Here is a 21,961-nt window from a genome sequence, read left to right on the forward strand (position 1 = left end):
TCCTCCTAGCCAGGTGACCATTGGCAAGTTATTTGCTCTAAGCCTCCTTTCCCTCCTCTGTAAAATGGGATAATACTGCCAACTTCTCTGCATTGTTGGGAATGAAATATTTGTCAAGGATTTAGCCTGTGGTGAAAACTCAGTAAAAGCCACTTTCTGGTGTTAATAATAAAGACCAGGAACAAAAGTTAATACTTAAAGAATAAGGTAATTAATTGACTTAAATAATTTTTTTTATCTTTAAAGCCCCATGGGCAGTGAATCAGTTGTAATTTAGGAAAATGTCTTTGGAGGTCCCATGGGGTATTGACTCTATCTCCAAATTGTTTTCCTTTGTAATCTAGTGATGCCTCAATTAAGGAATCCTGTAAGAACAGTTTAGTCAGGTATATTTAAAAAAAGGTTCCCTTCCCTAAGAGGAACCCACACAAACCCGCCCCAGAGCTGCCTTCCGCCATTTATAGACTGGAGCCCTCCCTGTGACTGAAAACCGAGCACAGCTTTTCTTAGACTCCAGGGGCCTCGCTCCCTGTGCTTTGCCTTCCTCCCCCTTCCCGCATGGAGTGATAACAGTTCCTACATTTACCTGTGGATAGCACTTTTCAAAGAGCCTCTATATGATTGTCTCCTTGAATCCCTACATCCCTTAAGGTGGATGATACAGGTCGCTTTCCTATCTTTCTTCCTTTTTTGGCAATTAGGAGGCTGAGGTTATCTCATTTAACAAGCATCTGACTGCCAAGTAAGGGCGCTGCTTGTTAGTTGCTGGGGATGCGTATGAGGAGTTAAATGCCTGAGGAGAGATAGGCTCAGAAACCGGCAGTTTCAGTGTAGGGTGCTGGGTTGTGGTCCAGATGGCAGGCCAGGCTGCCATGGGCGAATAATGGAGTGGGCCCTGGCCCAGCGCCCTTGGCGAGGTGCTGATGGCTGAGCCCAGTCTGAAGGACCAGGCAGAGGAAGCAGCACTGCAAGGAGTCTTGGTGTGTGGGCGGCATTAGAGCTTATTGTGTGCTAGGCTCTGTGCTAAGTAATTTTTATCTTCACAGCACCTGTATGAAGGTATGAAATAGGTACTGGTACTATCCCCATTTTACAGATAAGGAGCCTGAGGCTCAGAAAGGAAATGACTTGTGCAAGGTTATCTGGAAAATGGTGGAGCTGGGGTCCAAACCCAGGCAGTCTCATTTCGGAGTTCTGGCTCATAACCACCATATGCTGCTGGCCCTCTGCTGAGCTTATTTGCTCCTCTCCTTGTAATCTCCCGTTTCTAACAACCCCCGGTTTGGTTTGGTCATAATGGCTAGCTCACTGATGGCCTTGATGCTGCACTAGTAGTTTGAAGTCTGTTCTGTAGGGGAACTACTGAGCTTTCTTTTTCTTCATTAAAGATATAATTGACATATAACCTGAAGCGTTTTAAACAGAGGGGTCTTACGATCAGATTTGTGCTTTAGAAATATTACTGTAGCAGCATTGATGAAGAGTAGCCACAGTGCAGTAGTTGGCTAGGAAGATTACCTGGGTTCAGCTCCTTGTCCCAATACTTGGTAGCTTTGTCATTTGGGCAGCTTACTTTCTGAACCTTAGTTTTTGCACCTCTGAAACAGGAATAATAGTAATCCTCATTACAAACCTATGAGGTAGATGCTAAATGAGACGATGTATATGTAAAGCACTTAGAATACTGTATGTCATAAAATAAGCACTCAGAAGTCAGTTTATAAGACAGTATTGATTTGGATGTGGGGAGGGTGTGGCTGGAGGTTTTGAGCTCCATTGAGAGTTGTTGCAGTAATCGGATTAGAACTGATGGGGACCTGAACTGGGCAACCACTGGGCAATGGGAGAAACCTAGAAGTAGGTGTGACAAAATGGTGACTGAGAGTGAGATGCAAGGGTGATGCCCATGTTTCTAGCTTGGCACATTGGCCAGTCTTGGAGTCTTAAACTGTGATGGGGAGAAAAGGAGAAGGAACTTGTGAGGATAAGATGATTAGCTCAGTGAAGTTGAGTGATGTGCCAAAGGTCGTTTAGCAAATATATTCTGGAGTCAAGCCTGGGCACTCGGCCCTTTCCATTGTTTCTGGGAAGATCCACTGACTTAATTTATTCTCAGTAATTCGGAATGAACCTGTGTTTGCTGTCTGTCTGAATTTTAATTGTGGAAAGAAAAGGTTGGCTCTTAGAGAAAGTATTTCAAGTATCTGGGAAGAGGGTAAGGGAATTTTTTGGGGGGGCCTTTTTCTTTCTTCCTGCCTCCTTACTTTCCTCCCCTCTTCCCTTTGTTTCCTTCCTTACCCTCTCAAGTGAAAGAGGCTAATTCAGCTCTTTAGTGTGACTTGGGCAAGGGCCTGAAGGAGTGGTAATGGTTGGCTTTAGACCCAGTCTTCTTTCTGTGTTGTTGAGGAGAGGATAGTGATGGAGGGGCCCTTGCTCCTACTTGAACCAACTTGTCACTTCCCTAGGACTAAAGATGTGCTCTTTTATGTTCTTTGTATTGGATACTATTTGTTAATATTGCATAATAATATTGACTGTAATCCTTTGTGTCTGATGTCCTTTTTGCTAGTGCTACTACTATCACACAGCCATTTTATCACCAGTATTGAATATTTAGTGTGTACTGTGCTAAGCACTTGACATCCGTTAGCTCGCTTATCCTCAGAATCCCAGGACGTAGGGGTTATTAATCTGCTTTTATAGATGGGCAAACAGAGGGAGGCTCAGTGATTTTTCTCATCTTCACTTAGCCAGCAATGAGTGGAGCCAGGGTTCGCCAGAATCTGAGTCTGAAACCTGTCTGCTCCCATCCCTAAGTACTCCCTGGCCTTCCTCCAAGACAGAACTTTGGCAGAGTCCCCTTGGAAGCTTCGTCCTGTGAGACATAGGTGTCACTGGACCTGCTGATATTGTTTATGCTTTTCTGTAACAGTGGTGAGGGCTGCAGGGAGCATCTCCACCTCCTAGGCTCAGGGCTGTGAGGGGAGGGGAGCTCATTCCTTCCTGAGGCACCTTGCCTCTAGGACTTCCCCTCTACCTAGAATTCTCTTCCTCTGGATCTTCACATGGTTGTCTCCTTGTCATTTATTTATTTTAAAGGTGGATTATCTATCTATCTCCTTGTCATTTATTTATTTATTTTAAAGGTAGGTTTGTTTATTTATTTGTTTGTTTATTTATTTATGGCTGCATTGGGTCTTCACGGGATTTCTCTAGTTGCAGAGAGCCGGGAGTACTCTTGGTTACGGTGTGCAGGCTTCTCATTGCGGTGGCTTCTTTTGTTGTGGAGCACGGTCTCTAGGCGCATGGGCTTCAGTAGTTGTGGCTCGTGGGCTCAGTAGTTGTGGCTCGTGGGCTCTAGAGCGCAGGCTTAGTAGTCGTGGCGCACGGGCTTAGTTGCTCCGCGGCATGTGGGATCTTCCCGGACCAGGGCTCAAACCCCGTCCCCTGCATTGGCAGGAGGATTCTTAACCACTGTGCCACCAGGGAAGCCTGAGGCATAAAGATTTAAGCTGGTCTTTCACTTGCAGTGTCCCTCAGTTTGAAAGGCACCATCACCCTTTAATGGAGGTTGAATTTCAAGCCTGGTGTAAGCACTATTAGATTATTGTAAAGCCTGTTCTGTAGTTTCTGGTGGTTGATATTCTTTCTAGAGTTTATTTTCCCTTAACCCGGTCTAGAGCCGACTCATTGAAAGCTCTTGTTCCATGCCCACCTATCACAAATTCTTTGCTACTTTGAGCCCTCAGTACCTGTCCCCGAGTACAATGCAGTTGCTGAGACAGGACCTCCAGTTACCATGGCTACAGTACTCTTAAACCTCTCCCAAAATAAAATCCAGAGTCCATGTCAGTACAACATTAAATATAAATGCATTATGAATTCAGAAAATTCTGCTCCCATTTTTTTTTTCTTTTATAGAAGATGTTGGGGGTAGGAGTTTATTAATTAATTTATTTTTGCTGTTTTGGGCCTTCGTTTCTGTACGAGGGCTTTCTCTAGTTGTGGCAAGCGGGGGCCACTCTTCATCGCGGTGCACGGGCCTCTCACTATCGTGGTCTCTCTTGTTGCGGAGCACAGGCTCCAGACGCGCAGGCTCAGTAGTTGTGGCTCACGGGCCTAGTTGCTCCGTGGCATGTGGGATCTTCCCAGACCAGGGCTCGAACCTGTGTCCCCTGCATTGGCAAGCAGATTCTCAACCACTGCGCCACCAGGGAAGCCCTGCTCCCATGTTTTGAGTACCTACTTTGTGCTAGACATATAGGGGTTTTGCAAATCTTTTTCTTTCTTTCTTTTTTTTTTTTTGTCTACGCTGCGCCGCTTGTGGGATCTTAGTTCCCTGACCAGGAATCGAACCCACACTCCCTGCAGTGGAAGCACAGTCTTAACCTCTGGAAGGCTACAGAAGTTCTGCAAATCTTTTCCTTTTAGCACCCGAGATAGGGGCCATTAATCCTCATTTGATGAGTTAAGAAAGAGAATCCAAAGATGTAGCTCATAGACTAACGTGTGGTAGTGGTTAAGAATCTGGAGCTGCAGGGCCTAGATTCAAATCCTGGCTCAGCCCCTTTCTATATGGGTGTCCTAGGGTGTCCCTCACTTTTCTCTGTTCCTCTCTGTTTTATCTTTACAATGAGGATTAATAATAGTACTTATCTCTGTGGTGGTTGTAAGGGTTACATGACTTAACATTTGTAGAATTAGTTATTATTACTATTGTCAGTGTTTCTTACGTAGGTCTTGTTCTACTCTCCTTTTGTAAGGTTGGTTCACATCATCATAAATAATGAGTAACATTCTTTATTTCATTTATTAGGCATCTGTTGAGTATCAGTCATTCCTTTCCCTAATGGAGCTTAAAGTGTAGTCCTACTACATTAGGTTTTATTTAAATATTCTCTTACTATTATTATTATTATTTGGCGGTACACGGGCCCCTCACTGTTGCGGCCTCTCCCGTTGTGGAGCACAGGCTCCGGACACGCAGGCCCAGCAGCCACGGCTCACGGGCCCCGCCGCTCCGTGGCATGTGGGATCCTCCCGGACTGGGGCACGAACCCGCGTCCCCTGCATCGGCAGGCAGACTCCCAACCACTGTGCCACCAGGGAAGCCCCTGTTTTTAATTTTTTTTTTTTGGCAGTACGCGGGCCTCTCACTGTTGTGGCCTCTCCTGTCGCGGAGCACAGGCTCCAGATGCGCAGGCTCAGCGGCCATGGCTCACGAGCCCAGCCACTCCGCGGCATGTGGGATCTTCCCGGATCGGGGCACGAACCCGTGTCCCCTGCATTGGCAGGCAGACTCTCAACCACTGCGCCACCAGGGAAGCCCTGTTTTTAATATTTTTAAAAATTTTATTTATTTTTTGGTTGCGTTGGGTCTTTGTTGCTGCGCGCGGGCTTTCTCTAGTTGCGGCGAGTGGGGGCTACTCTTCATTGTACTGCGCGGGCTTCTCATTGCCGTAGCTACTGTTGTTGTGGAGCACTGGCTCTAGGCATGCGGGCTTCAGTAGTTTTGGCTCGTGGGCTCTAGAGCGCAGGCTCAGTAGTTGTGGCGCACGGGCTTAGTTGCTCCGCAGCACATGGGATCTTCCTGGACCAGGGATTGAACCTGTGTCCCCTGCGTTGGCAGGTGGATTCTTAACCACTGTGCCACCAGGGAAGTCCCTTTCTTATTATTAAACATGTAAGTTATATCTAGCTTCCCCAGCATCGTATGTAAAGAGCTATTGTTTTTTTCTCGTTTTCACAAATGATTTATTTTTATCCTGGACTGTGTCCTTCTGATTGAAATTACTGACTCCAAGTGTAGAAGCAGTTTTACAGCTTGTTCCTTTTTTCCAGATTGAGGTATAAAACGATGGCCATGGTCAGGGCCTCAGGCAGTGGTTCAAGTGTTCCAATTTTCTCACGGCTTAGGTGTTGTCCTTTCTGGAAGATTAAATATTTCTGCTTGCTATATAATGGTGTAATAATTCTGTCACAACATTTGAAAAGCACCCAATTGCTTCATCTTCCTGTATTCAAACTATGTTTATGTCTAAAGGCATGAGTATAAGCATAGCATGGACTTTGGTAAGGGAAAGAGGAAGGGCCTTCAAGAAGTGGTTTGTCTACCTCTGGGAAAATCCTGTTACCTGTGATAGGAGACATGTCTCCTGCCTTGGAGGACCTTGAAAGCAGTTAGCCCCTCTGCACCTCGATTTCCTTTCTGTACAATGGGAATATCACATTTAGTCCTAACTACATCATTTGGCAGTTGTGTAGGTCCAGAAAATAGTTTAAGGATGAAGGCCTTTTACATATTTAAATAATCTATTTTTAAAAAATACGAAAAAATATAAAGAAGTAATTCAAAATTAAAATCTTACCAACTAGATAATTCCTGCTGACAAAGTAAAAACAAAGAAGTACATTCTTATTTTTTAATGTATTTTACTTATTTATTTATTTATTTATTTATGGCTGCGTTGGGTCTTCGTTGCTGCGCGTGGGCTTTCTCTAGTTGCGGTGAGCAGTCTTCTCATTGTGGTGGCTTCTTTTTGTTGTGGAGCACAGGCTCTAGGTGTGTGGGCTTCAGTAGTTGTGGCGTGTGGACTCTAGAGCGCAGGCTCAGTAGTTGTGGCGCACGGGCTTAGTTTCTCTGTGGCATGTGAGATCTTCCTGGACCAGGGCTCGAACCCGTGTCCCTCGCATTGGCAGGCAGATTCTTAACCACTGAGCCACCAGGGAAGCCCCAGAAGTACATTCTTAAGGTTAAAAAATTCTAACAACACAGAAGGGTAAAGAATGAGAAGTTAAATTTTCATGCTCTATTCCTTTCATTAAGGGAACTACTTAAAACAGTTATTTTCTTCCTTCCAAGAAATAATTTTATGCATATACTATAATAGATCTGTTTGCATTAAAGAGATAACACCAGACACAGGCCTCTACACCATGCCTATTTTATTTGACAGTGTATCTTGTAGATGGCTCCATATCAGCATCTACAGATTGCCATTAAAAAAAAATAATTAATTAATTAATTAATTAATTTTTGTCTGTGTTGGGTCTTTGTTGCTGTGCGCAGGCTTTCTCTAGTTGCGGCGAGCAGGGGCTAGTCTTTCATTGCGGTGCACAGGCATCTTACTGTGGTGGCTTCTCTTGTTGCAGAGCATGGGCTCTAGGCACACGGGTTTCAGTAGTTGTGGCTCACGGGCTCTAGAGCACAGACTCAGTAGTTGTGGCACATGGACCTAGTTGCTCTGTGGCATGTGGGATCTTCCCGGACCAGGGCTCGAACCCATGACCCCTGCATTGGCAGGCGGATTCTTAACCACTGCACTACCAGAGAAGCCCAGCCATTTTTCCTTTTAATAGATGTACAACATTCCATTATATAGATGGCCATAATTCATTTAACTAGCCCTCTTTTTTAATGGACATTTTAGGTGCAGAAATTATGAAACTATATTGTTTATCCTTACAGGTAATTTGGCAGACTTTGGGGGATGTATCTGTCGGATAAGTTACTGGCAATGGGGACTGCTGGGTTGCAGGTATTTGCATTTTTGTAGATAGCGCCAAGTTGTCTCTAGAAAAGATTTTCCAATTTATGCTTCTACCAACAGTGTATAAGCATCGTTTTTTCCTCATCCCTGAAGACACTGGGTATTTTACCTTGAAATTTTTAGTCTGAGAATTGAAAAATTGTTATTTTGATTTGCATTTCCTTTAATTTAGGGTGAGGTTATGTCGATAATATAATATCACATGCTTATTAGACCTTTATATTTTCCCGGCCCCCCCTCCAAACCTCCCCCTTCCCCGGGAACCTGCCAGTTCTTACACTTTGCCCATTTAAAAATAAATAAATTTATTTATTTATTTTTGGCTGCGTTGGGTCTTCGTTGCTGCACGCGGGCTTTCTCTAGTTGCGGCAAGCCGGGGCCACCCTTTGTAGTGGTGCGCTGGCTTCTCATTGTGATGGTTTCTCTTGTTGTGGAGCACAGGCTCTAGGTGCGTAGGCTTCAGTAGTTGTAGCACGCGGGCTCAGTAGTTGTGGCTTGTGGGCTCTAGAGCACAGGCTCAGTAGTTGTGGTGCACAGGCTCAGTTCCTCCATGGCATGTGGGATATTCCTGGACCAGGGATCGAACCCATGTCCCCTGCATTGGCAGGCGGATTCTTAACCACAGCGCCACCAGAGAAGCCCATACACTTTGCCCATAAGTGAGTTGTTTAACTTTTTTCGTTCTTCGTTTGTATGCACTCTTTGTTAATAAAGGAAGTTAGCCCTTTGGTCATATATGTTGCAGTTATTTTCTCCCAGTTTGTTGTTTGTGAAAGTGCCCTTTAAACTGTGTTACACAGTGTACATTTAAAGTTTTCATTGTCATTGATACAGGGGCATTGACTGCAAATACTGTATTTAAGGAAATAAACTGGGCTCTCTGTCTCCTGTGTAGCAGTGAGCTCACATTGTAGGAAAACTTGTTTAAAAAAAAAATCTTTTTTTTGCCATGCTCCGTAGCTTGCGGGATCTTAGTTCCCTACAGGGATCGAACCCATGCCCCATGCAGTGGAAGCGTGGAGTCCTAACCACTGGACCACCAGGGAGTTCCCTGTAGGGAAATTTGAATGTAAAGGAGTAGTTTGAAGTCCTGCCAAGGTCTTTAAGTGGAATCATTTGTGAATACAGATTGCATCAGATTTTTTCTCATAGTTTTTCTGGATGTCCTTACTAAACATATTTCCTTTTCCTATTCTGGAAGCTAGAGCTTTCTGGTAGAAAAAAACTAAGGGCCTGAGGAATGGGTAAGTTAAAAGCTACAGAATCTTAGCCCTCTTGCCTCTTGAGAAAAATTTGTGTTTAAAACTAAATGTGAAGCAACGAAGACCCAATGCAGCCAAAAATAAATAACATAAATTAAAAAAAATTTTAAAACCCCCTAAATTTAGGAGTAAAAACGTACTTCTTATGTAATCTTTTTAATTCCTGCTTCTGTCTTGAACTCTTTTTTATTCTTCAGTAGATTTGCCAAATTAAATTGAGACTTTGCGGTGATTGTCCCTCACCTTGCCCTTTGTTAGAGCTCCTTCATCTCTTCTCATATTTGTGTTTGTCTTCCTGGGTGGACTGGAGCTGCAACTGAGTTGGATTTCTGATTCCTGATTTCCAGCACAGTGCCTTACTGACAGTGCTCACTAATGGTTTGTTGAATGAATAAATGTGAAATTTAAAAACAAACTCTGCTATCCCCAGAGGAGTAGAGGGAAGATTTGGGCATGGGTCATAAAAGCCACATTAGTCCTTAGTCTTGTACTGTGTGGTAACAGAGAGTGAAGCTTCAAATAAGTGGCTCAGGGACTTCCCTAGTGGCACAGTGGTTAAGAATCTGCCTGTCAATGCAGGGGATGCGGGTTCAATCCCTGGTCTGGGAAGATCCCACATGCCACGGAGCAACTAAGCCTGTGCACCACAGCTACTGAGCCTGCGCTCTGGAGCCAGCATGCCACAACTACTGAGCCTGTGTCCCGAAACTACTGAAGCCTGTGTGCATAACATGCTCTGCAACAAGAAGAAGAAGCCACCGCAATGAGAAGCCCATGCACCGCAACGAAGAGTAGCCCCCACTCCCTGCACAACGCAGCCATAAATAAATAAATAAATAAATAAAACAAATAAATAAATAAAACAAATAAGTGGGTCAGAGTTACAGTGAAACAGGTTTCAGTTCATGATAAGGAAGACCTTCGACAATTCAGCCTCAGGAGGAATTGGTTTTCTTGAGCCATTAAGAATAATTTGCTCATTTTCATTCACTGCCTTGTTCCCACACTCCTGTACTTTAATGGAAGGCATCCTAGGGAAGTTGTGTGGTAAAAGAATTAATTCAGAAATCAAGCAGACCTGGGCTTTTGTTCTGGGGCTCGTCACTTAGCACCTGAACCTTAGCCCAATTACTTTAAACCTAATTTCTTCATTTGTGATAATAGAAGTATTAGTAGCTACAAACTATATAGTCCTTACTTTGTACCAGTGTTCCTTAAATGGATTATCTCATTTAGTTTTCACACCCACTGCCTGGAGATAGGTACTATTATCACCATCCCCATTTTAGGGAGGGGAAACAAATTCAGAGGGGTTAAGTAATCTACCCAGCTTCATTCAGCTAATAAAGGGTGGGGCTGAGGATTAAAGGCTAAGCACTTAATCCTGTTACATTCCACTATATTACATGACATCTATAAAAGGGAGCTGTCTCCCTGCATGAAGTCTGATAAATACTAGATGCTCTGGTGAGTTTTTTTTTTTGAATTAAAAAAAGAATTTATTTATTTATTTTTGGCTGCACTGGGTCTTCGTTGCTTCACGCAGGCTTTTCTGTAGTTGTGGCGAGCAAGGGCTACTCTTCTTTGCAGTGCGCGGGCTTCTCATTGCGGTGGCTTCTCTTGTTGTGGAGCACTGGCTCTAGGTGCGTGGGCTTCAGTAGTTGTGGCACGGGCGCTCAGTAGTTGTGGTACATGGGCTTAGTTGATCCTCAGCATGTGGGATCTTCCCGGACCAGGGCTCGAACCCACATCCCCTGCATTGGCAGGCGGGTTCCTAACCACTGCGCCACCAGGGAGGCCCTACTCTGGTGAGTTTTCAGTGCCACTCTGTCTTTATTCTTGTCTGGCTTCACCTTTTCATATAATCTGAGAGGTGAGACTATTACTTGGTATACATGAAGTCAAAAATAAAAAGATAATTTGAGGTGGTGTTGCTCCTAAGTCAAAGTGAAGACTCTTCTACTGATTGGATTTACTTACGTCAGATTCATATCTCATTTTCCTGGAGAGTGTGAAGTATAGACAGTCAAACCTCTGACTCTCTCTTTGCTAGGGTGCGTATAATCCAAATACCCTTATTTGATGTAGCTTTTCAGTTTATTAGGTTTCAGATTCCTTAGTTACAACTGTCAACCATTCCTTTCTTGGTCTGATTTGCTTTGTGCGTTCTCCAATATCAGCCCTTTGGAATGAGTTGTTTAATGTAATGGATAGCTCATCCTTTACATTACATATATTTTTTCTCATGGAAAATTTCCATTATGGAAAACAATAAGTTTAGGAAACTGTTTAAGAGGAAAAGATCACTTACAACCTTTTTCTTTTCTTCCTTTTTTTTTTTTTTTAATGCACATGAAGTTTTATTTGAGCTCAAAGGGGTGTAATTTTACATCCTGGTTTTTCATGTAATATATTGAAAGAAAATGTGATGGTATTACACATTAGATGTGAGGACCCAGTTTTTTTTTTTTTTTTCCATTTTTAATTTTTTTGGTCACACTGCATGGCTTGCAGGATCTTCGTTTGAACCCGGGCCCAGGGCAGTGAAAGAAAGCTCCGAGTCCTAACAACTAGATGGCCAGGGAATTCCCGTGAGGTCCCACTTTTGTGATTATTCCTCATTCATCCATTGCAAAGATTGCCCTCCTGGTATGAGGCAGATACTGCCCTGGCAGTGCAGGCTGTTGGGTTCCAAAGTTCAGTGGGAGAGAATTTACTCAGGGCTAGCCTTGCTCTATGGAGGTCACCTGCTCAAGTGCCCTGCCCCAAGAGCTCAGAATGGCTACATCTCCATCAGAACCACCAGTAGCCCCTAAAGATAAATTTTACTCACATAGAAAATGACCACCAATTCCAGTACCAAAAGGCTCGATAAAGAATTGGGAAAATATATCAATAAATTGTCAGAATGTACTCAAGAATGGGTAGAAATATAAATAAATCAAAAAATATATAAATAGATCAAAGAATGAATAAATAGATCTTTCTTGTCCAGCCTTCCAAAAGTAGGGCCAGAAATCAGCATTCAGATTTTGTTCGCTTCCTTTGTAGCGCTTAAAATTCATAGCAGTTACAGCTTGCAGTTAAGTCATTTGTCTGTTTACTGGCTACATTTTTGTTTTCCCCCAGTAGACTGGAGGCTTTATGAGGCCAGGAACTGTGTCTCTTTTGGTCTTGATGACTGTTTTCCTAAATAATCTCTCAGCAGGTATTTGTTGCATACTTCAGCAAATGATTAAATTTAGTTCTGAGAGTGATTGTTTTTTTGGTGTTCTGAGAGGTGCCCCTTATAGGTGAATTCTTGGTAAACAGTGTTAAGGGAGGGTCTCCTTACAGTTCCAGAGACTACAGGATGCTGCATAATAGAGAAGGAGGAACAGTGGAGGACACACCTGTGTTAGGATGAGGGCAGGAGTAAAGGAGGGCACTGACAGGGTTTCCTGGAGCTTTGTGTTTTGAATAATGCCTGTTTGTCTTTTCTGTGTAGTGAGTGTTACTCCACTCTGGGCAGACTTTGCCTAAGTTTCATAAATTTTAATTGGCTTTTTCAGGAGAATAAAGGCAGCCCCCGTTGATGACTGAAAATGACAAAGCATCCACCTAACAGACGAGGAATCAGCTTTGAAGTGGGAGCCCAGTTGGAAGCCCGGGACCGATTAAAAAACTGGTACTTTTACATTTTTCTGTTAATTAAATCCCTTCAGTAAAGGACTTTTGCCAGCACTGATAAAGAGGGGTAGCCTGGGCTTTTCTGTAGTGTTTTCCTGCTCCTTGACTCTTGGAAGGTGGAAGGAGACTTAAGTCTAGAGCTGTGGAATGTCCTTTGTCTTTGCTGCTGGGATCCCTGTGTCAAGGGGACCATCCTGTTATATTTGTTTCCCTTCTCTGCCTTTTCATCTGAAGGAGTTATGGGAAGAAGAAGCAGGAGTGGCTGCAGGGAAGGGAAGATTAATAGTGGCAGCTCTCTTGCTCTTGGCTGCCTGTCTGAAAGATCAGGGATGGAAGAATGAAGAAAAGGGGTTAGATTGGAACAGCTTGTGTGTTGTGAACAAGTCCTGTTTTCTGGATGTGTTGTTGTACAGTTGAAACTCAGTCATCACATTTTAGGGATGATTAGATTCAGAGGCTGAGAGGTTGTAGTCCCGAATTTGTCATTGACTTGTGACCTCTGGCTGGTAATTAACAACTTTGAGCATCAGCTTCCTCTATAAATGTGGGTACTAGTAATATTGACCTCACAGACTTTTTTCTGAGAATCAAATAGGATATGTTGGAAAAGGCCTTATAAACTGTAAAATGATGGTTGTTGTTGAGGATATCCTAGAATTTAGTCATTTGTTAATGCTTAAGGTGAAAGTGGGAGTTTCAGAACTCAAACCTTTCTGTGAATTTTCATTTTTCATAAGGAAGAGTATAGTGCTCTTGAGGGCTATCTCAAAATAGGCTGACCAGCTCCTGGGGTGTAGAAAGAGAAGATGGGAAGGGAAGCAGGGGAAATGCCTGGGGTAGAAAGTGTCTCTGCTGCCTTTTGGGGCTGAGAGATTTGATATAAAAATTAGAGACACTTTGAACACCTAGTTGTTTTTAGGCTGTTTGTATTTCTGTAATTATTTCCCTTTTTTGGTCCCTCAGTATTTTTTTTTTTTTTTTTTTTGCGGTATGTGGGCCTCTCACTGCTGTGGCCTCTCCCGTTAGGGAGCACAGGCTCCGGACGCGCAGGCTCAGCGGCCATGGCTCACGGGCCCAGCCGCTCCGCGGCATGTGGGATCTTCCCAGACCGGGGCATGAACCCGTGTTCCCTGCATCGGCAGGCGGACTCTCAACCACTGCGCCACCAGGGAAGCCCCTCAGTATTTTTTTAAGGCAGCTTAATCAAGAGAAAGAATTGCTTTTAAATTTGGGGGAAAAAAATAAAATATAGAAAAAGTTTAAAAGTACAGCTAACTATAAAATAATCTGTGTACTTATCACTTGGAATTACTGAATATTAACACTTCTATTTTACTTATATTTAAAAAAATAAAGGACATAAAACGTTTCTGGTATAATGGAAGTACCTTTTATACCCTTCCCAATTCAAATTCCCCTCCTGCATTCCTTAGAGGCAACGAGCGTCCTGTAGTTAGTTCTGTCCATGTTTTACATTTTTACTGTATGTATCCATAAATAATACTAGTTAGCATCACTTTGGGTATTTTAAAAAAATTCCTATAAGTGGTCTCATTGTTTGTTTCTCTCCTGTATTTCATGTTTTTGTGATTTACCCATATTGATACGACATATTCATCCTAATTTCTTATTTCTTTATTTTTGGCTGCGTTGGGTCTTCATTAATGCATGTGGGCTTTCTCTAGTTGCGGAGAGGCTACTCTTCGTTGCGGTGTGTGGGCTTCTCATTGCAGTGGCTTCTCTTGTTGTGGAGCATGGGCTGTAGGCGTGTGGGCTCAGTAGTTGTGGCCGTGGGCTCTAGAGTGCAGGCTCATTAGTTGTGGTGCATGGGCTTAGTTGCTCCGCAGCATGTGGGATCTTCCTGGACCAGGGCTCAAACCTGTGTCCCCTGCATTGGCAGGTGGATTCTTAACCACTGAACCACCAGGGAGGTCCTGTGTGCAAGTTTCTATGTGGACATAACTTTTCAACTCATTTGGGTAAATACTAAAGAGTGTGATTACTGGATCATATGGTACGAGTATGTTTAATTCTGCAAGAAACTACCAAATTGTCTTTCAAAGTGGCTGTACCATTTGGCATTTCTACCACCTAGGAATGAGAGTACATGTTGTTCCACATCCTTGACAGTATTTGGTGTTGTCAGTGTGTTGGGTTTTGGCCATTAAAATAGGTATATTGTTATTTGAATTTGCGATTCTCTATTGAAATATGTCGAATATATTTCATATACTTATTTGCCATCTGTATATTTCTTTGGTGAGGTGTCTGTTAAGGTCTTTTGTCCATCTTTTAATTGGTTGGTTGTTGCTTTTCTTTTTTTGTTGGTTATTCTTATTGTTGAGTTTTAAGAGTTCTTCGTATACTTTGGATAACAGTTCTTTACCAGATGTTTCTTTTGTAAGTATATGGGATTTAAGGCCATGAGACTGGGTGAGCTTTCTAGGGCTGCACTGTCCAAAAAAGTAGCCACTAGCCACAAGTAGCTATTTACATAAAATTAATTCAGTTCCTTAGTCACCCTAGGCACATTTCCAGCGCTCAGTGGCTAGTGGCTACTGTATTGGAGAATGGAGACATAGAAAATTTCCACTGAGAAGGTTCCATTGGACAGTGCTGATTTAGGGAGTCAATATAGATAAAAAGGAGGATTGAGCCCTGGTGCCTTCCGGTGTCTAGATGTTAGCAGATGAAGAGGGACCAGTTTCTTTAACTGGGAAGGAGTGACTGTTGAGGCAGGAGGAAATCCGTGGAGGTGTCTAGAGCAGCGGTCCCCAACCTTTTTGGCACCAGGGACCGGTTTCGTGGCAGACAATTTTTCCACAGACCCGGGTGGGGGAGGGAGCGATGGTTCAGGTGGTAATGGGAGCAATGGGGAGCGGCAGATAAAGCTTCACTCGCCAGTCTGCCACTCACCTCCTGCTGTGCAGCCCGGTCCCTAACAGGCTGCGGACGGTAACGGGGCGGGGGAGGGGTGGGGGGGACATAACCCCTGCTCTAGAGGACAAGTGGAAAAGGTGTTTCAAGAAGCAGGGAGTAGGGCTTCCCTGGTGGTGCAGTGGTTGAGAGTCCGCCTGCCGATGCAGGGGACACGGGTTCGTGCCCTGGTCCGGGAAGATCCCACATGCCACGGAGCAGCTGGGTCTGTGAGCCATGGCCGCTGAGCCTGCGCGTCTGGAGCCTGTGCTCCGCGACGGGAGAGGCCACAACAGTGAGAGGCCCGCGTACCGCAAAAAAAAAAAAAAAAAAGAAGAAGCAGGGAGTAATCACTTCAATCTTGTGATGCTGGTAGGTCACATAAAATGAGGATTGAGTGACTGTTGACTTGGTTACATCAAGGTTGTGGATGACCTTGACAAGAATTGTTTTAATGGAGCAGTGGGGACAAAAACTGATTGGCATGCGTTCAAGGAAAACAGGAGAGAAGGAACTGTGGTGTGATGCAAAGTGGGAGGAATTGGCCATTGATAGGAGCAGATAGTTCATTTATTATAAGGGGAAGAGGGAAACTGGGTATATAGGTAGAGATGAAGGTTTACTTGTAGAGTTGGTGATGGGAGCATGTGTTTTTTTGTATTTTCAAATTGAGGTATAATTTACAAACAGTAAAATTCACTCTTTTCAGCGTACAATTCCATGAAGTTTGCCAGACTCATACAGTCATGCATGCATGCACCACCATAATCAAAATGTAGCATTTTTATCACCCCACAAAATTGACTTGTGTTCATTTGTAGTCAACCTCTCCTGCAGCCTCCAGCCCTTGTCATCTACTGATCCGTCCTCTGTCCATATAGTTTTGCCTTTTCCAGAATGTCATATAAATGGAGTCATGCAATATGTAGCCTTTTAAGTTTGGCTTCTTTCACTTACAGTGCATTTGAGATTCATCCATATTTTTGTATGAATCAGTAGTTCCTTTTATTGCTGAGTAGAATTAAATCGTATGGATGTATAGTTTATCTATTTACCTGTTTGAAGAAATGAATTGTTTCCAGTTTTTGGTGAATATGAATGAACATGAATACAGGTTTTGTGAGAACGTAAGTTTTCATTTCTCTTGGATAAATATCAAGGTGTGATTGCTGGGTCATATGTTAAGTGTGTGTTTGACTTGATGAGAAACTGCTGAACTGTTTTCCAGTGTGGCTGTTCCATTTTGCATTTCCACCAGCAAAGTATGAGAGTCCCAGTTGCTCTGTATCTTTGCCAGCCCTTAGGGATTCTTTTGTTTCCCTCTTTTTTAGTTTTTATTTTTAAAATTGAGATATAATTTACATATCATTCACTCCTTTAAAGCGTACAAATCAGTGGTTTTTAGTATATTCACAAAGTTGTACAACCATCACCACTCTCTGATTCCAGAACATTTTCATCACCCCAAAAAGAAACCTCATATCTATTAGCAGTCACTTCCCTTAGTTCTCTCCAGCCCTAGGCAACCACTAATATACTTTCTGTCTCTGTAGATTTGCCTATTGTGGGCATTTCATAGAAACCAAATCAAATAATACATGTTCCTTTGTGACTGGCTTCTTTCACTTAACATGGTATTTTCAACATTCATTTGTGTTATAGCATATATAACATTCTTTCTCATGGATGAATAATATTCTATATATGGATATACCATATTTTGTTTATCCATTCATCAGTTGATAAATATTTGTATCATTTTCGCTTTTTGGCTATTGTGAATAATGCTGTTATGAGCATTTGTGTATGAGTTTGAGTGTGGACCTCTGTTTTCATATCTCTTGGATATCTACCTTGGATATCTACCTAAGAGTGAAATTGATGGGTAATATGGTAATTTGCCTGTTTAAGCTTATGAGGAACTGCAAACTGTTTTCCGCAGCAGGTGTACCATTTTACATTCCCACCAGCAGTGGGAATTCTTTTTTGATTGTTTTTACTTTTTAAGTGAAATAAGTAAAATCTTCAGCTGAGATCTTGGTCTTGGGTTTGAGGAAAGAAGATAAAGTATGCAATACCATTTAGGAGAGTGAAGAGGGATAGGATGTGAGAAATGTGGTAGGATTGCTGGTGCCCTCAAGTGCTACTAAGGTCCACTGGAAGTTGGTGGTCATGAAGTTTTTCTGATAAGCTTCAGTAAGCTTTTTACCTTAGAATAGTTTTAGATTTACAGAAAAATTCCAAAGAAAATACACAGAGTTCCCATCTGTATGTACACCCAGTATTTTTCTTTTTCTTTCTTTTTTCTTTCTTCCTTCCTTCTTCCTTCCCTCTTCTCTTCTCTTCTTCTTCTCTCTCTCTCTCGTCCCCCTCCCTCCTTTCCCTCCCTCCCTCCCTTCCTTCCTTCCTTTCTGGCTGCATTGGATCTTTGTTGCTGCACGCGGGCTCTTCTCTAGTTGCAGCGAGTGGGGGCTACTCTTCGTTGCAGTGCGCGGGCTTCTCATTGCAGTGGCTTCTCTTGTTGGGGAGCACGGGCTCTAGGCGCGTGGGCTTCAGTAGTTGTGGCACGCAGGCTCAGTAGCTGTGGCTCGCAGGCTCTAGAACGCAGGCTCAGTAGTTGTGGCACACGGGCTTAGTTGCTCGTGGCATGTGGGATCTTCCCAAACCAGGGCTCGAACCCGTGTCCCCTGCATTGGTAGGCGGATTCTTAACCACTGTGCCACCAGGGAAGTCCTGTATTAGTTTTTAGATTTTCCTTGTTTTTGATGATTTTATTTATATCAGTATGGACTCAGACATTTATTTTAGACTTTGGGTATAATCCAGTACTACTTTATTTATTTTGTTGCTCCTGTTTTTATATTGGGAGCTCTTTCATTTGGCACTTTTGTCCTTTTGATGTACTCCCATCATAACTTTGTGTTTAACACTTCCTTATTTCTGGCACTACAAAATATCCCAGGCTCATCTTGTGTATATTTACTGCCCTAGTCTGAGAATCAGCTGTTTCTCCAAAGAGCCTTGGTTTCTTTTATTGGAAAATGGTATTAGATGCTGAGATCTGGGCTCTAGGTATGTCCCTTGCTACTGAGGGGTCACTGCTTCTAGGTTCTGGATGATGATGATTTTGAGTAAAAGATAAAAACAGACAAGTTATACAGAACCCAACAGGCAAAACCTTTAGAGGCCCGTTGGAGCCTCCTTGGCTCCTCTCTTCCACTCCATCACCTAGGACATCAGCTCATCCTGTCAGATCCACCTGCAGAATCTATCCTGACTCCGACACTGGCTGCCACCTTCACCCTCCTACTGTGGTCCAGGCTCCCATTGTGGATCTTGTGAACCGCAGCAGTGGCTGCCTAACTGGTCTCCTGCGTCCTTCTGGACTCCTCCTCCTCAGGCTCTTTTCCACTCAGCAGCCAGTGGTAGGCCCTGGAATTTTAAAAAACTTTTTTGATAATGATTTTTATGGCAGTTTACAGTTGTAAAACATTGAATTAAGAAGAGAGAAAAGATACTACTCCTTAAAAGTGTTTATTTTTTGAAATATTTCTTTAGGCTGTGCCGGGTCTTAATTGTGTCACATGAGATTTTAGTTTCGGCATGCATGTGGAATCTAGTTCCCTGACCAGGGATCGAACCCAGGCCCCCTGCATTGGGAGCCTGGAGTCTTACCCACTGGGTCACCAGGGAAATCCCCAAAATGTTTATTTTTTAAAGAACTTTTGTAGAGCTATAATTTATTTTAGAGTACACATATTTTATGTGTGTAGCTTGATGAACTTTTATACATGGATATAGCTGTGTAATCACCCAGATTAAGAAATAGACATTCTGGGCACCTCAGAAGACTGTTATTCCCATACCCAGTCACACAGCCCCCCTCACCCCCAGGGGAACCACTATTTGTGGCCATGCATTTAAAGTGAGACGCATCAGGGACTTCTCTGGTGGTCCAGCAGTTAAGGCTCTGTGCTTCCAATGCAGGGGGCTTGGGTTCCATCCCTGGTTGGGGAACTAAGATCCCACATGCTGCACGGGGCTGCCAAGAAAAAAAAAAGAAAAAGGAAAATAAAGTGAGACCCATCACCGTGTGTGTATTCTCCAGCATAATCAGCTGCCTGGGTGCAGGAGTGGAGAATGTGGAGATTCTGATTTGCCTACAGTTGGGGTTTGTCCAGGCAGGTATGATGGAGGGCAAGAGGGGCCAGGGAGTTGAGGGTATATGCAAGGAAGTGAGATTAAAGGATAAGATTTCCAGGATGAGACTGAAGTGTGAGAGCAGGCAGAAGGGACAGCGTGAGCAAAAAGAGTTCAAAGAATATGTTGTGTTCTCAGAGTCTGGAGAGGGGACAGATCAGGAGTGGTGGGAGACTGGGCTAAAAAGGAAGATTTTAAGCAGGAGAGAGACATGGTCAGATCCCTTGTAGGAACAGAAAAGTGGTGGTGTTTACTCAGTCACCAAACATTTATTGAGTGTCTCTGTATCTGGTCCTTTGCCAGTACTGGTAGAGGGGTATAGGAGTTAACCTGGATGTACTGACTATTCAATTGTGAGAAATGATCAGCTTAGAGAGGAGAGATGAATTCAAGACATTTCCTGAGTTAGACGTGCCCGATGTTGATTAATAGAAGTGGTGAAGGGGTAGGAAAAGAGTTAAGGCATCCAAAACAGCACAGTTTTTCTGCAGCTTAATAGTCAGCCCTTTGTTTTACACTAAATACAATTTCCATCTCCATCCCCTCTCCACAAAGGCTGGAGATGGCTTAGAATGTTACTTTTGTGCATAGAAGTCGTTTGCTTCTGGTGTGTGCCCTGAGCCAGGAATAGAGAGGTACACTCTGATTCTTGAACTAAATGATTGCTGTATGTTTGCAGAAAGGCTCTTTATATAGGGAAGAATCTGGAAGCAGCCTGAATGCCCAACCCTTGGGGGAAAGTTTAGGCAAATTATGGGCTACCACCGGGTAGACCATTAGGTAGCTAACACAAAAGATACCTCTGTGGACCCATGTTACTACAAGCATGTTTGCATGTGAAGTCAGATTGAGAGCAGAAGATTCTTCACTGGGTTTAGTGAGGAGATTTGGATACTGATCTTGGTTATGCCTCTTCCTAGTCACTCTCTTTGAGCCTCCATTTCCAGAAATGTAAAATGGGTGCAGTGATAATAACAGTTCCTTAAGCCCTCATGGGATGGTGGTAAAGATCCTGTGAGATACCTTATGTAAAGGCAGTTTATAACCCCTAGAGTAAACTACACACATTGGTTATTAGTAGCCATGTGAGTGAATGCTGACCGGTTGGAGTAGGAAATCAGAGGGAAATTGTTGTCCTTTCTGTTCCTCTTTTTCCCCCTGTAACATTTCTTCAGTTTATATTTTTGGTGTGTATGTGGGGGGACCAAACAGATTTCTGCCAGCACTGTCTAGCTGTTCTAATTTAAGCATGTGCAGAGTGTGCGGTGTTGGGCAGCTTAATTTTGCACAGAAGCAGCCAAGACTCTGAGCAGCAAGCCTTCCTGGGACTTGAGGTCATATATTGTGGACAAGCCAATGTTGTATTTCTGTGTCAGACCTGGACTATTCTTTGCCTTTCTGGACATGCAGGTGGAGTTATTCCCTTTTATTTGGTGTGGGTTTCACTGTCCCACAGCCCTCTCCTTTCCTTGGTGGAGCCCTGGGGGAGGCTGGCTTATCTGGTAGTTTAGAGTAGTGTGTCTCAAACTCAAAAAAACATAGGGACTGGTGCCTCCAACCTATGTAGTATCTGTGGATCCCACTTTTAGTAGCATTGGGGCAAAATGCTACTATGTTAGTTATTTATTGCTGTGTAACAAATTTTCTCAAAATCTAGTGGCCTAAAACAACACCAAATATTATCCTTTCAGTGTGTGGATCAGGAATTCAGGAGCAGCCTAATGGAGGGTTCTAGGTTGAAGTCTTATGTTTGTCTTAAGCTGGTGCTAGTTGCTGGTGGGAGACTTCTGGTTGCACGTGGACCTCTCCATAGGGCATCTAAAATGTTCTCGTGACACCACACCTGGCTTCCCCCAGAATGGGGAACCCAAGAAGCAGCAGTGCTTTGTGTGTGTGTATCTGTGTTAAAATATACATAACATAAGGTTTACCATTTTAACCATTTTAAGTGTATAGTTCAGTGACATTAAGTGCATTCATATTGTTGTATAACCATCACCATCACCCATCTCCAGAACTAGGTATGTATGTATGTATTTAAAGTGTAGTTGATGTACAGTATTATATAAGTTAAAGGTATACAATATAGTGATTCACAATTTTTAAAGGTTATGGTCCATTTGTAGTTATTATAAAATATTGGCTATATTCCCTATGTTGTCAGAACTTTTTCATCTTCCCAAATGGAAACTCTGTACATATTAAACAGTAACTCCTCATTCTCTTCCCCCACCAGCCCCTAGCAACCACCATCCTACTTTTTGTTTCTATGAATTTGACTACTCTAAATCATGCAGTATTTGTCCTTTTGTGATTATTTCATTAGTATAATGTTTTCAAGGTTCATCTATGTTGTAGGGTATA

General features: G+C 43.1%; 1 protein-coding gene across 6 annotated transcripts in view; it reads left to right on the top strand.

Annotated features, from left to right (window-relative positions):
• The window catches only part of PHF20 (PHD finger protein 20), a 133,333-nt gene that overhangs the window by 8,109 nt on the left and 103,263 nt on the right, over nt 1–21,961 (top strand). For 4 of the 6 annotated variants that reach the window (XM_030830718.2, XM_060284680.1, XM_060284681.1 and 1 more), the window contains exon 2: nt 12,364–12,479. The exons of 1 other annotated variant lie outside the window; for it this stretch is intronic. In XM_030830718.2, the coding sequence (XP_030686578.1) occupies nt 12,397–12,479 (83 nt within the window). In that variant the 5' untranslated portion in view covers nt 12,364–12,396. Of the gene's footprint in view, nt 1–12,363; nt 12,480–21,961 lie in introns of those variants that run through there. One more of the 6 variants, XM_030830721.3, reaches the window with a different exon arrangement.

Source organism: Globicephala melas, chromosome 15, assembly GCF_963455315.2.
Source record: "Globicephala melas chromosome 15, mGloMel1.2, whole genome shotgun sequence".
NCBI lineage: Eukaryota > Metazoa > Chordata > Mammalia > Artiodactyla > Delphinidae > Globicephala > Globicephala melas.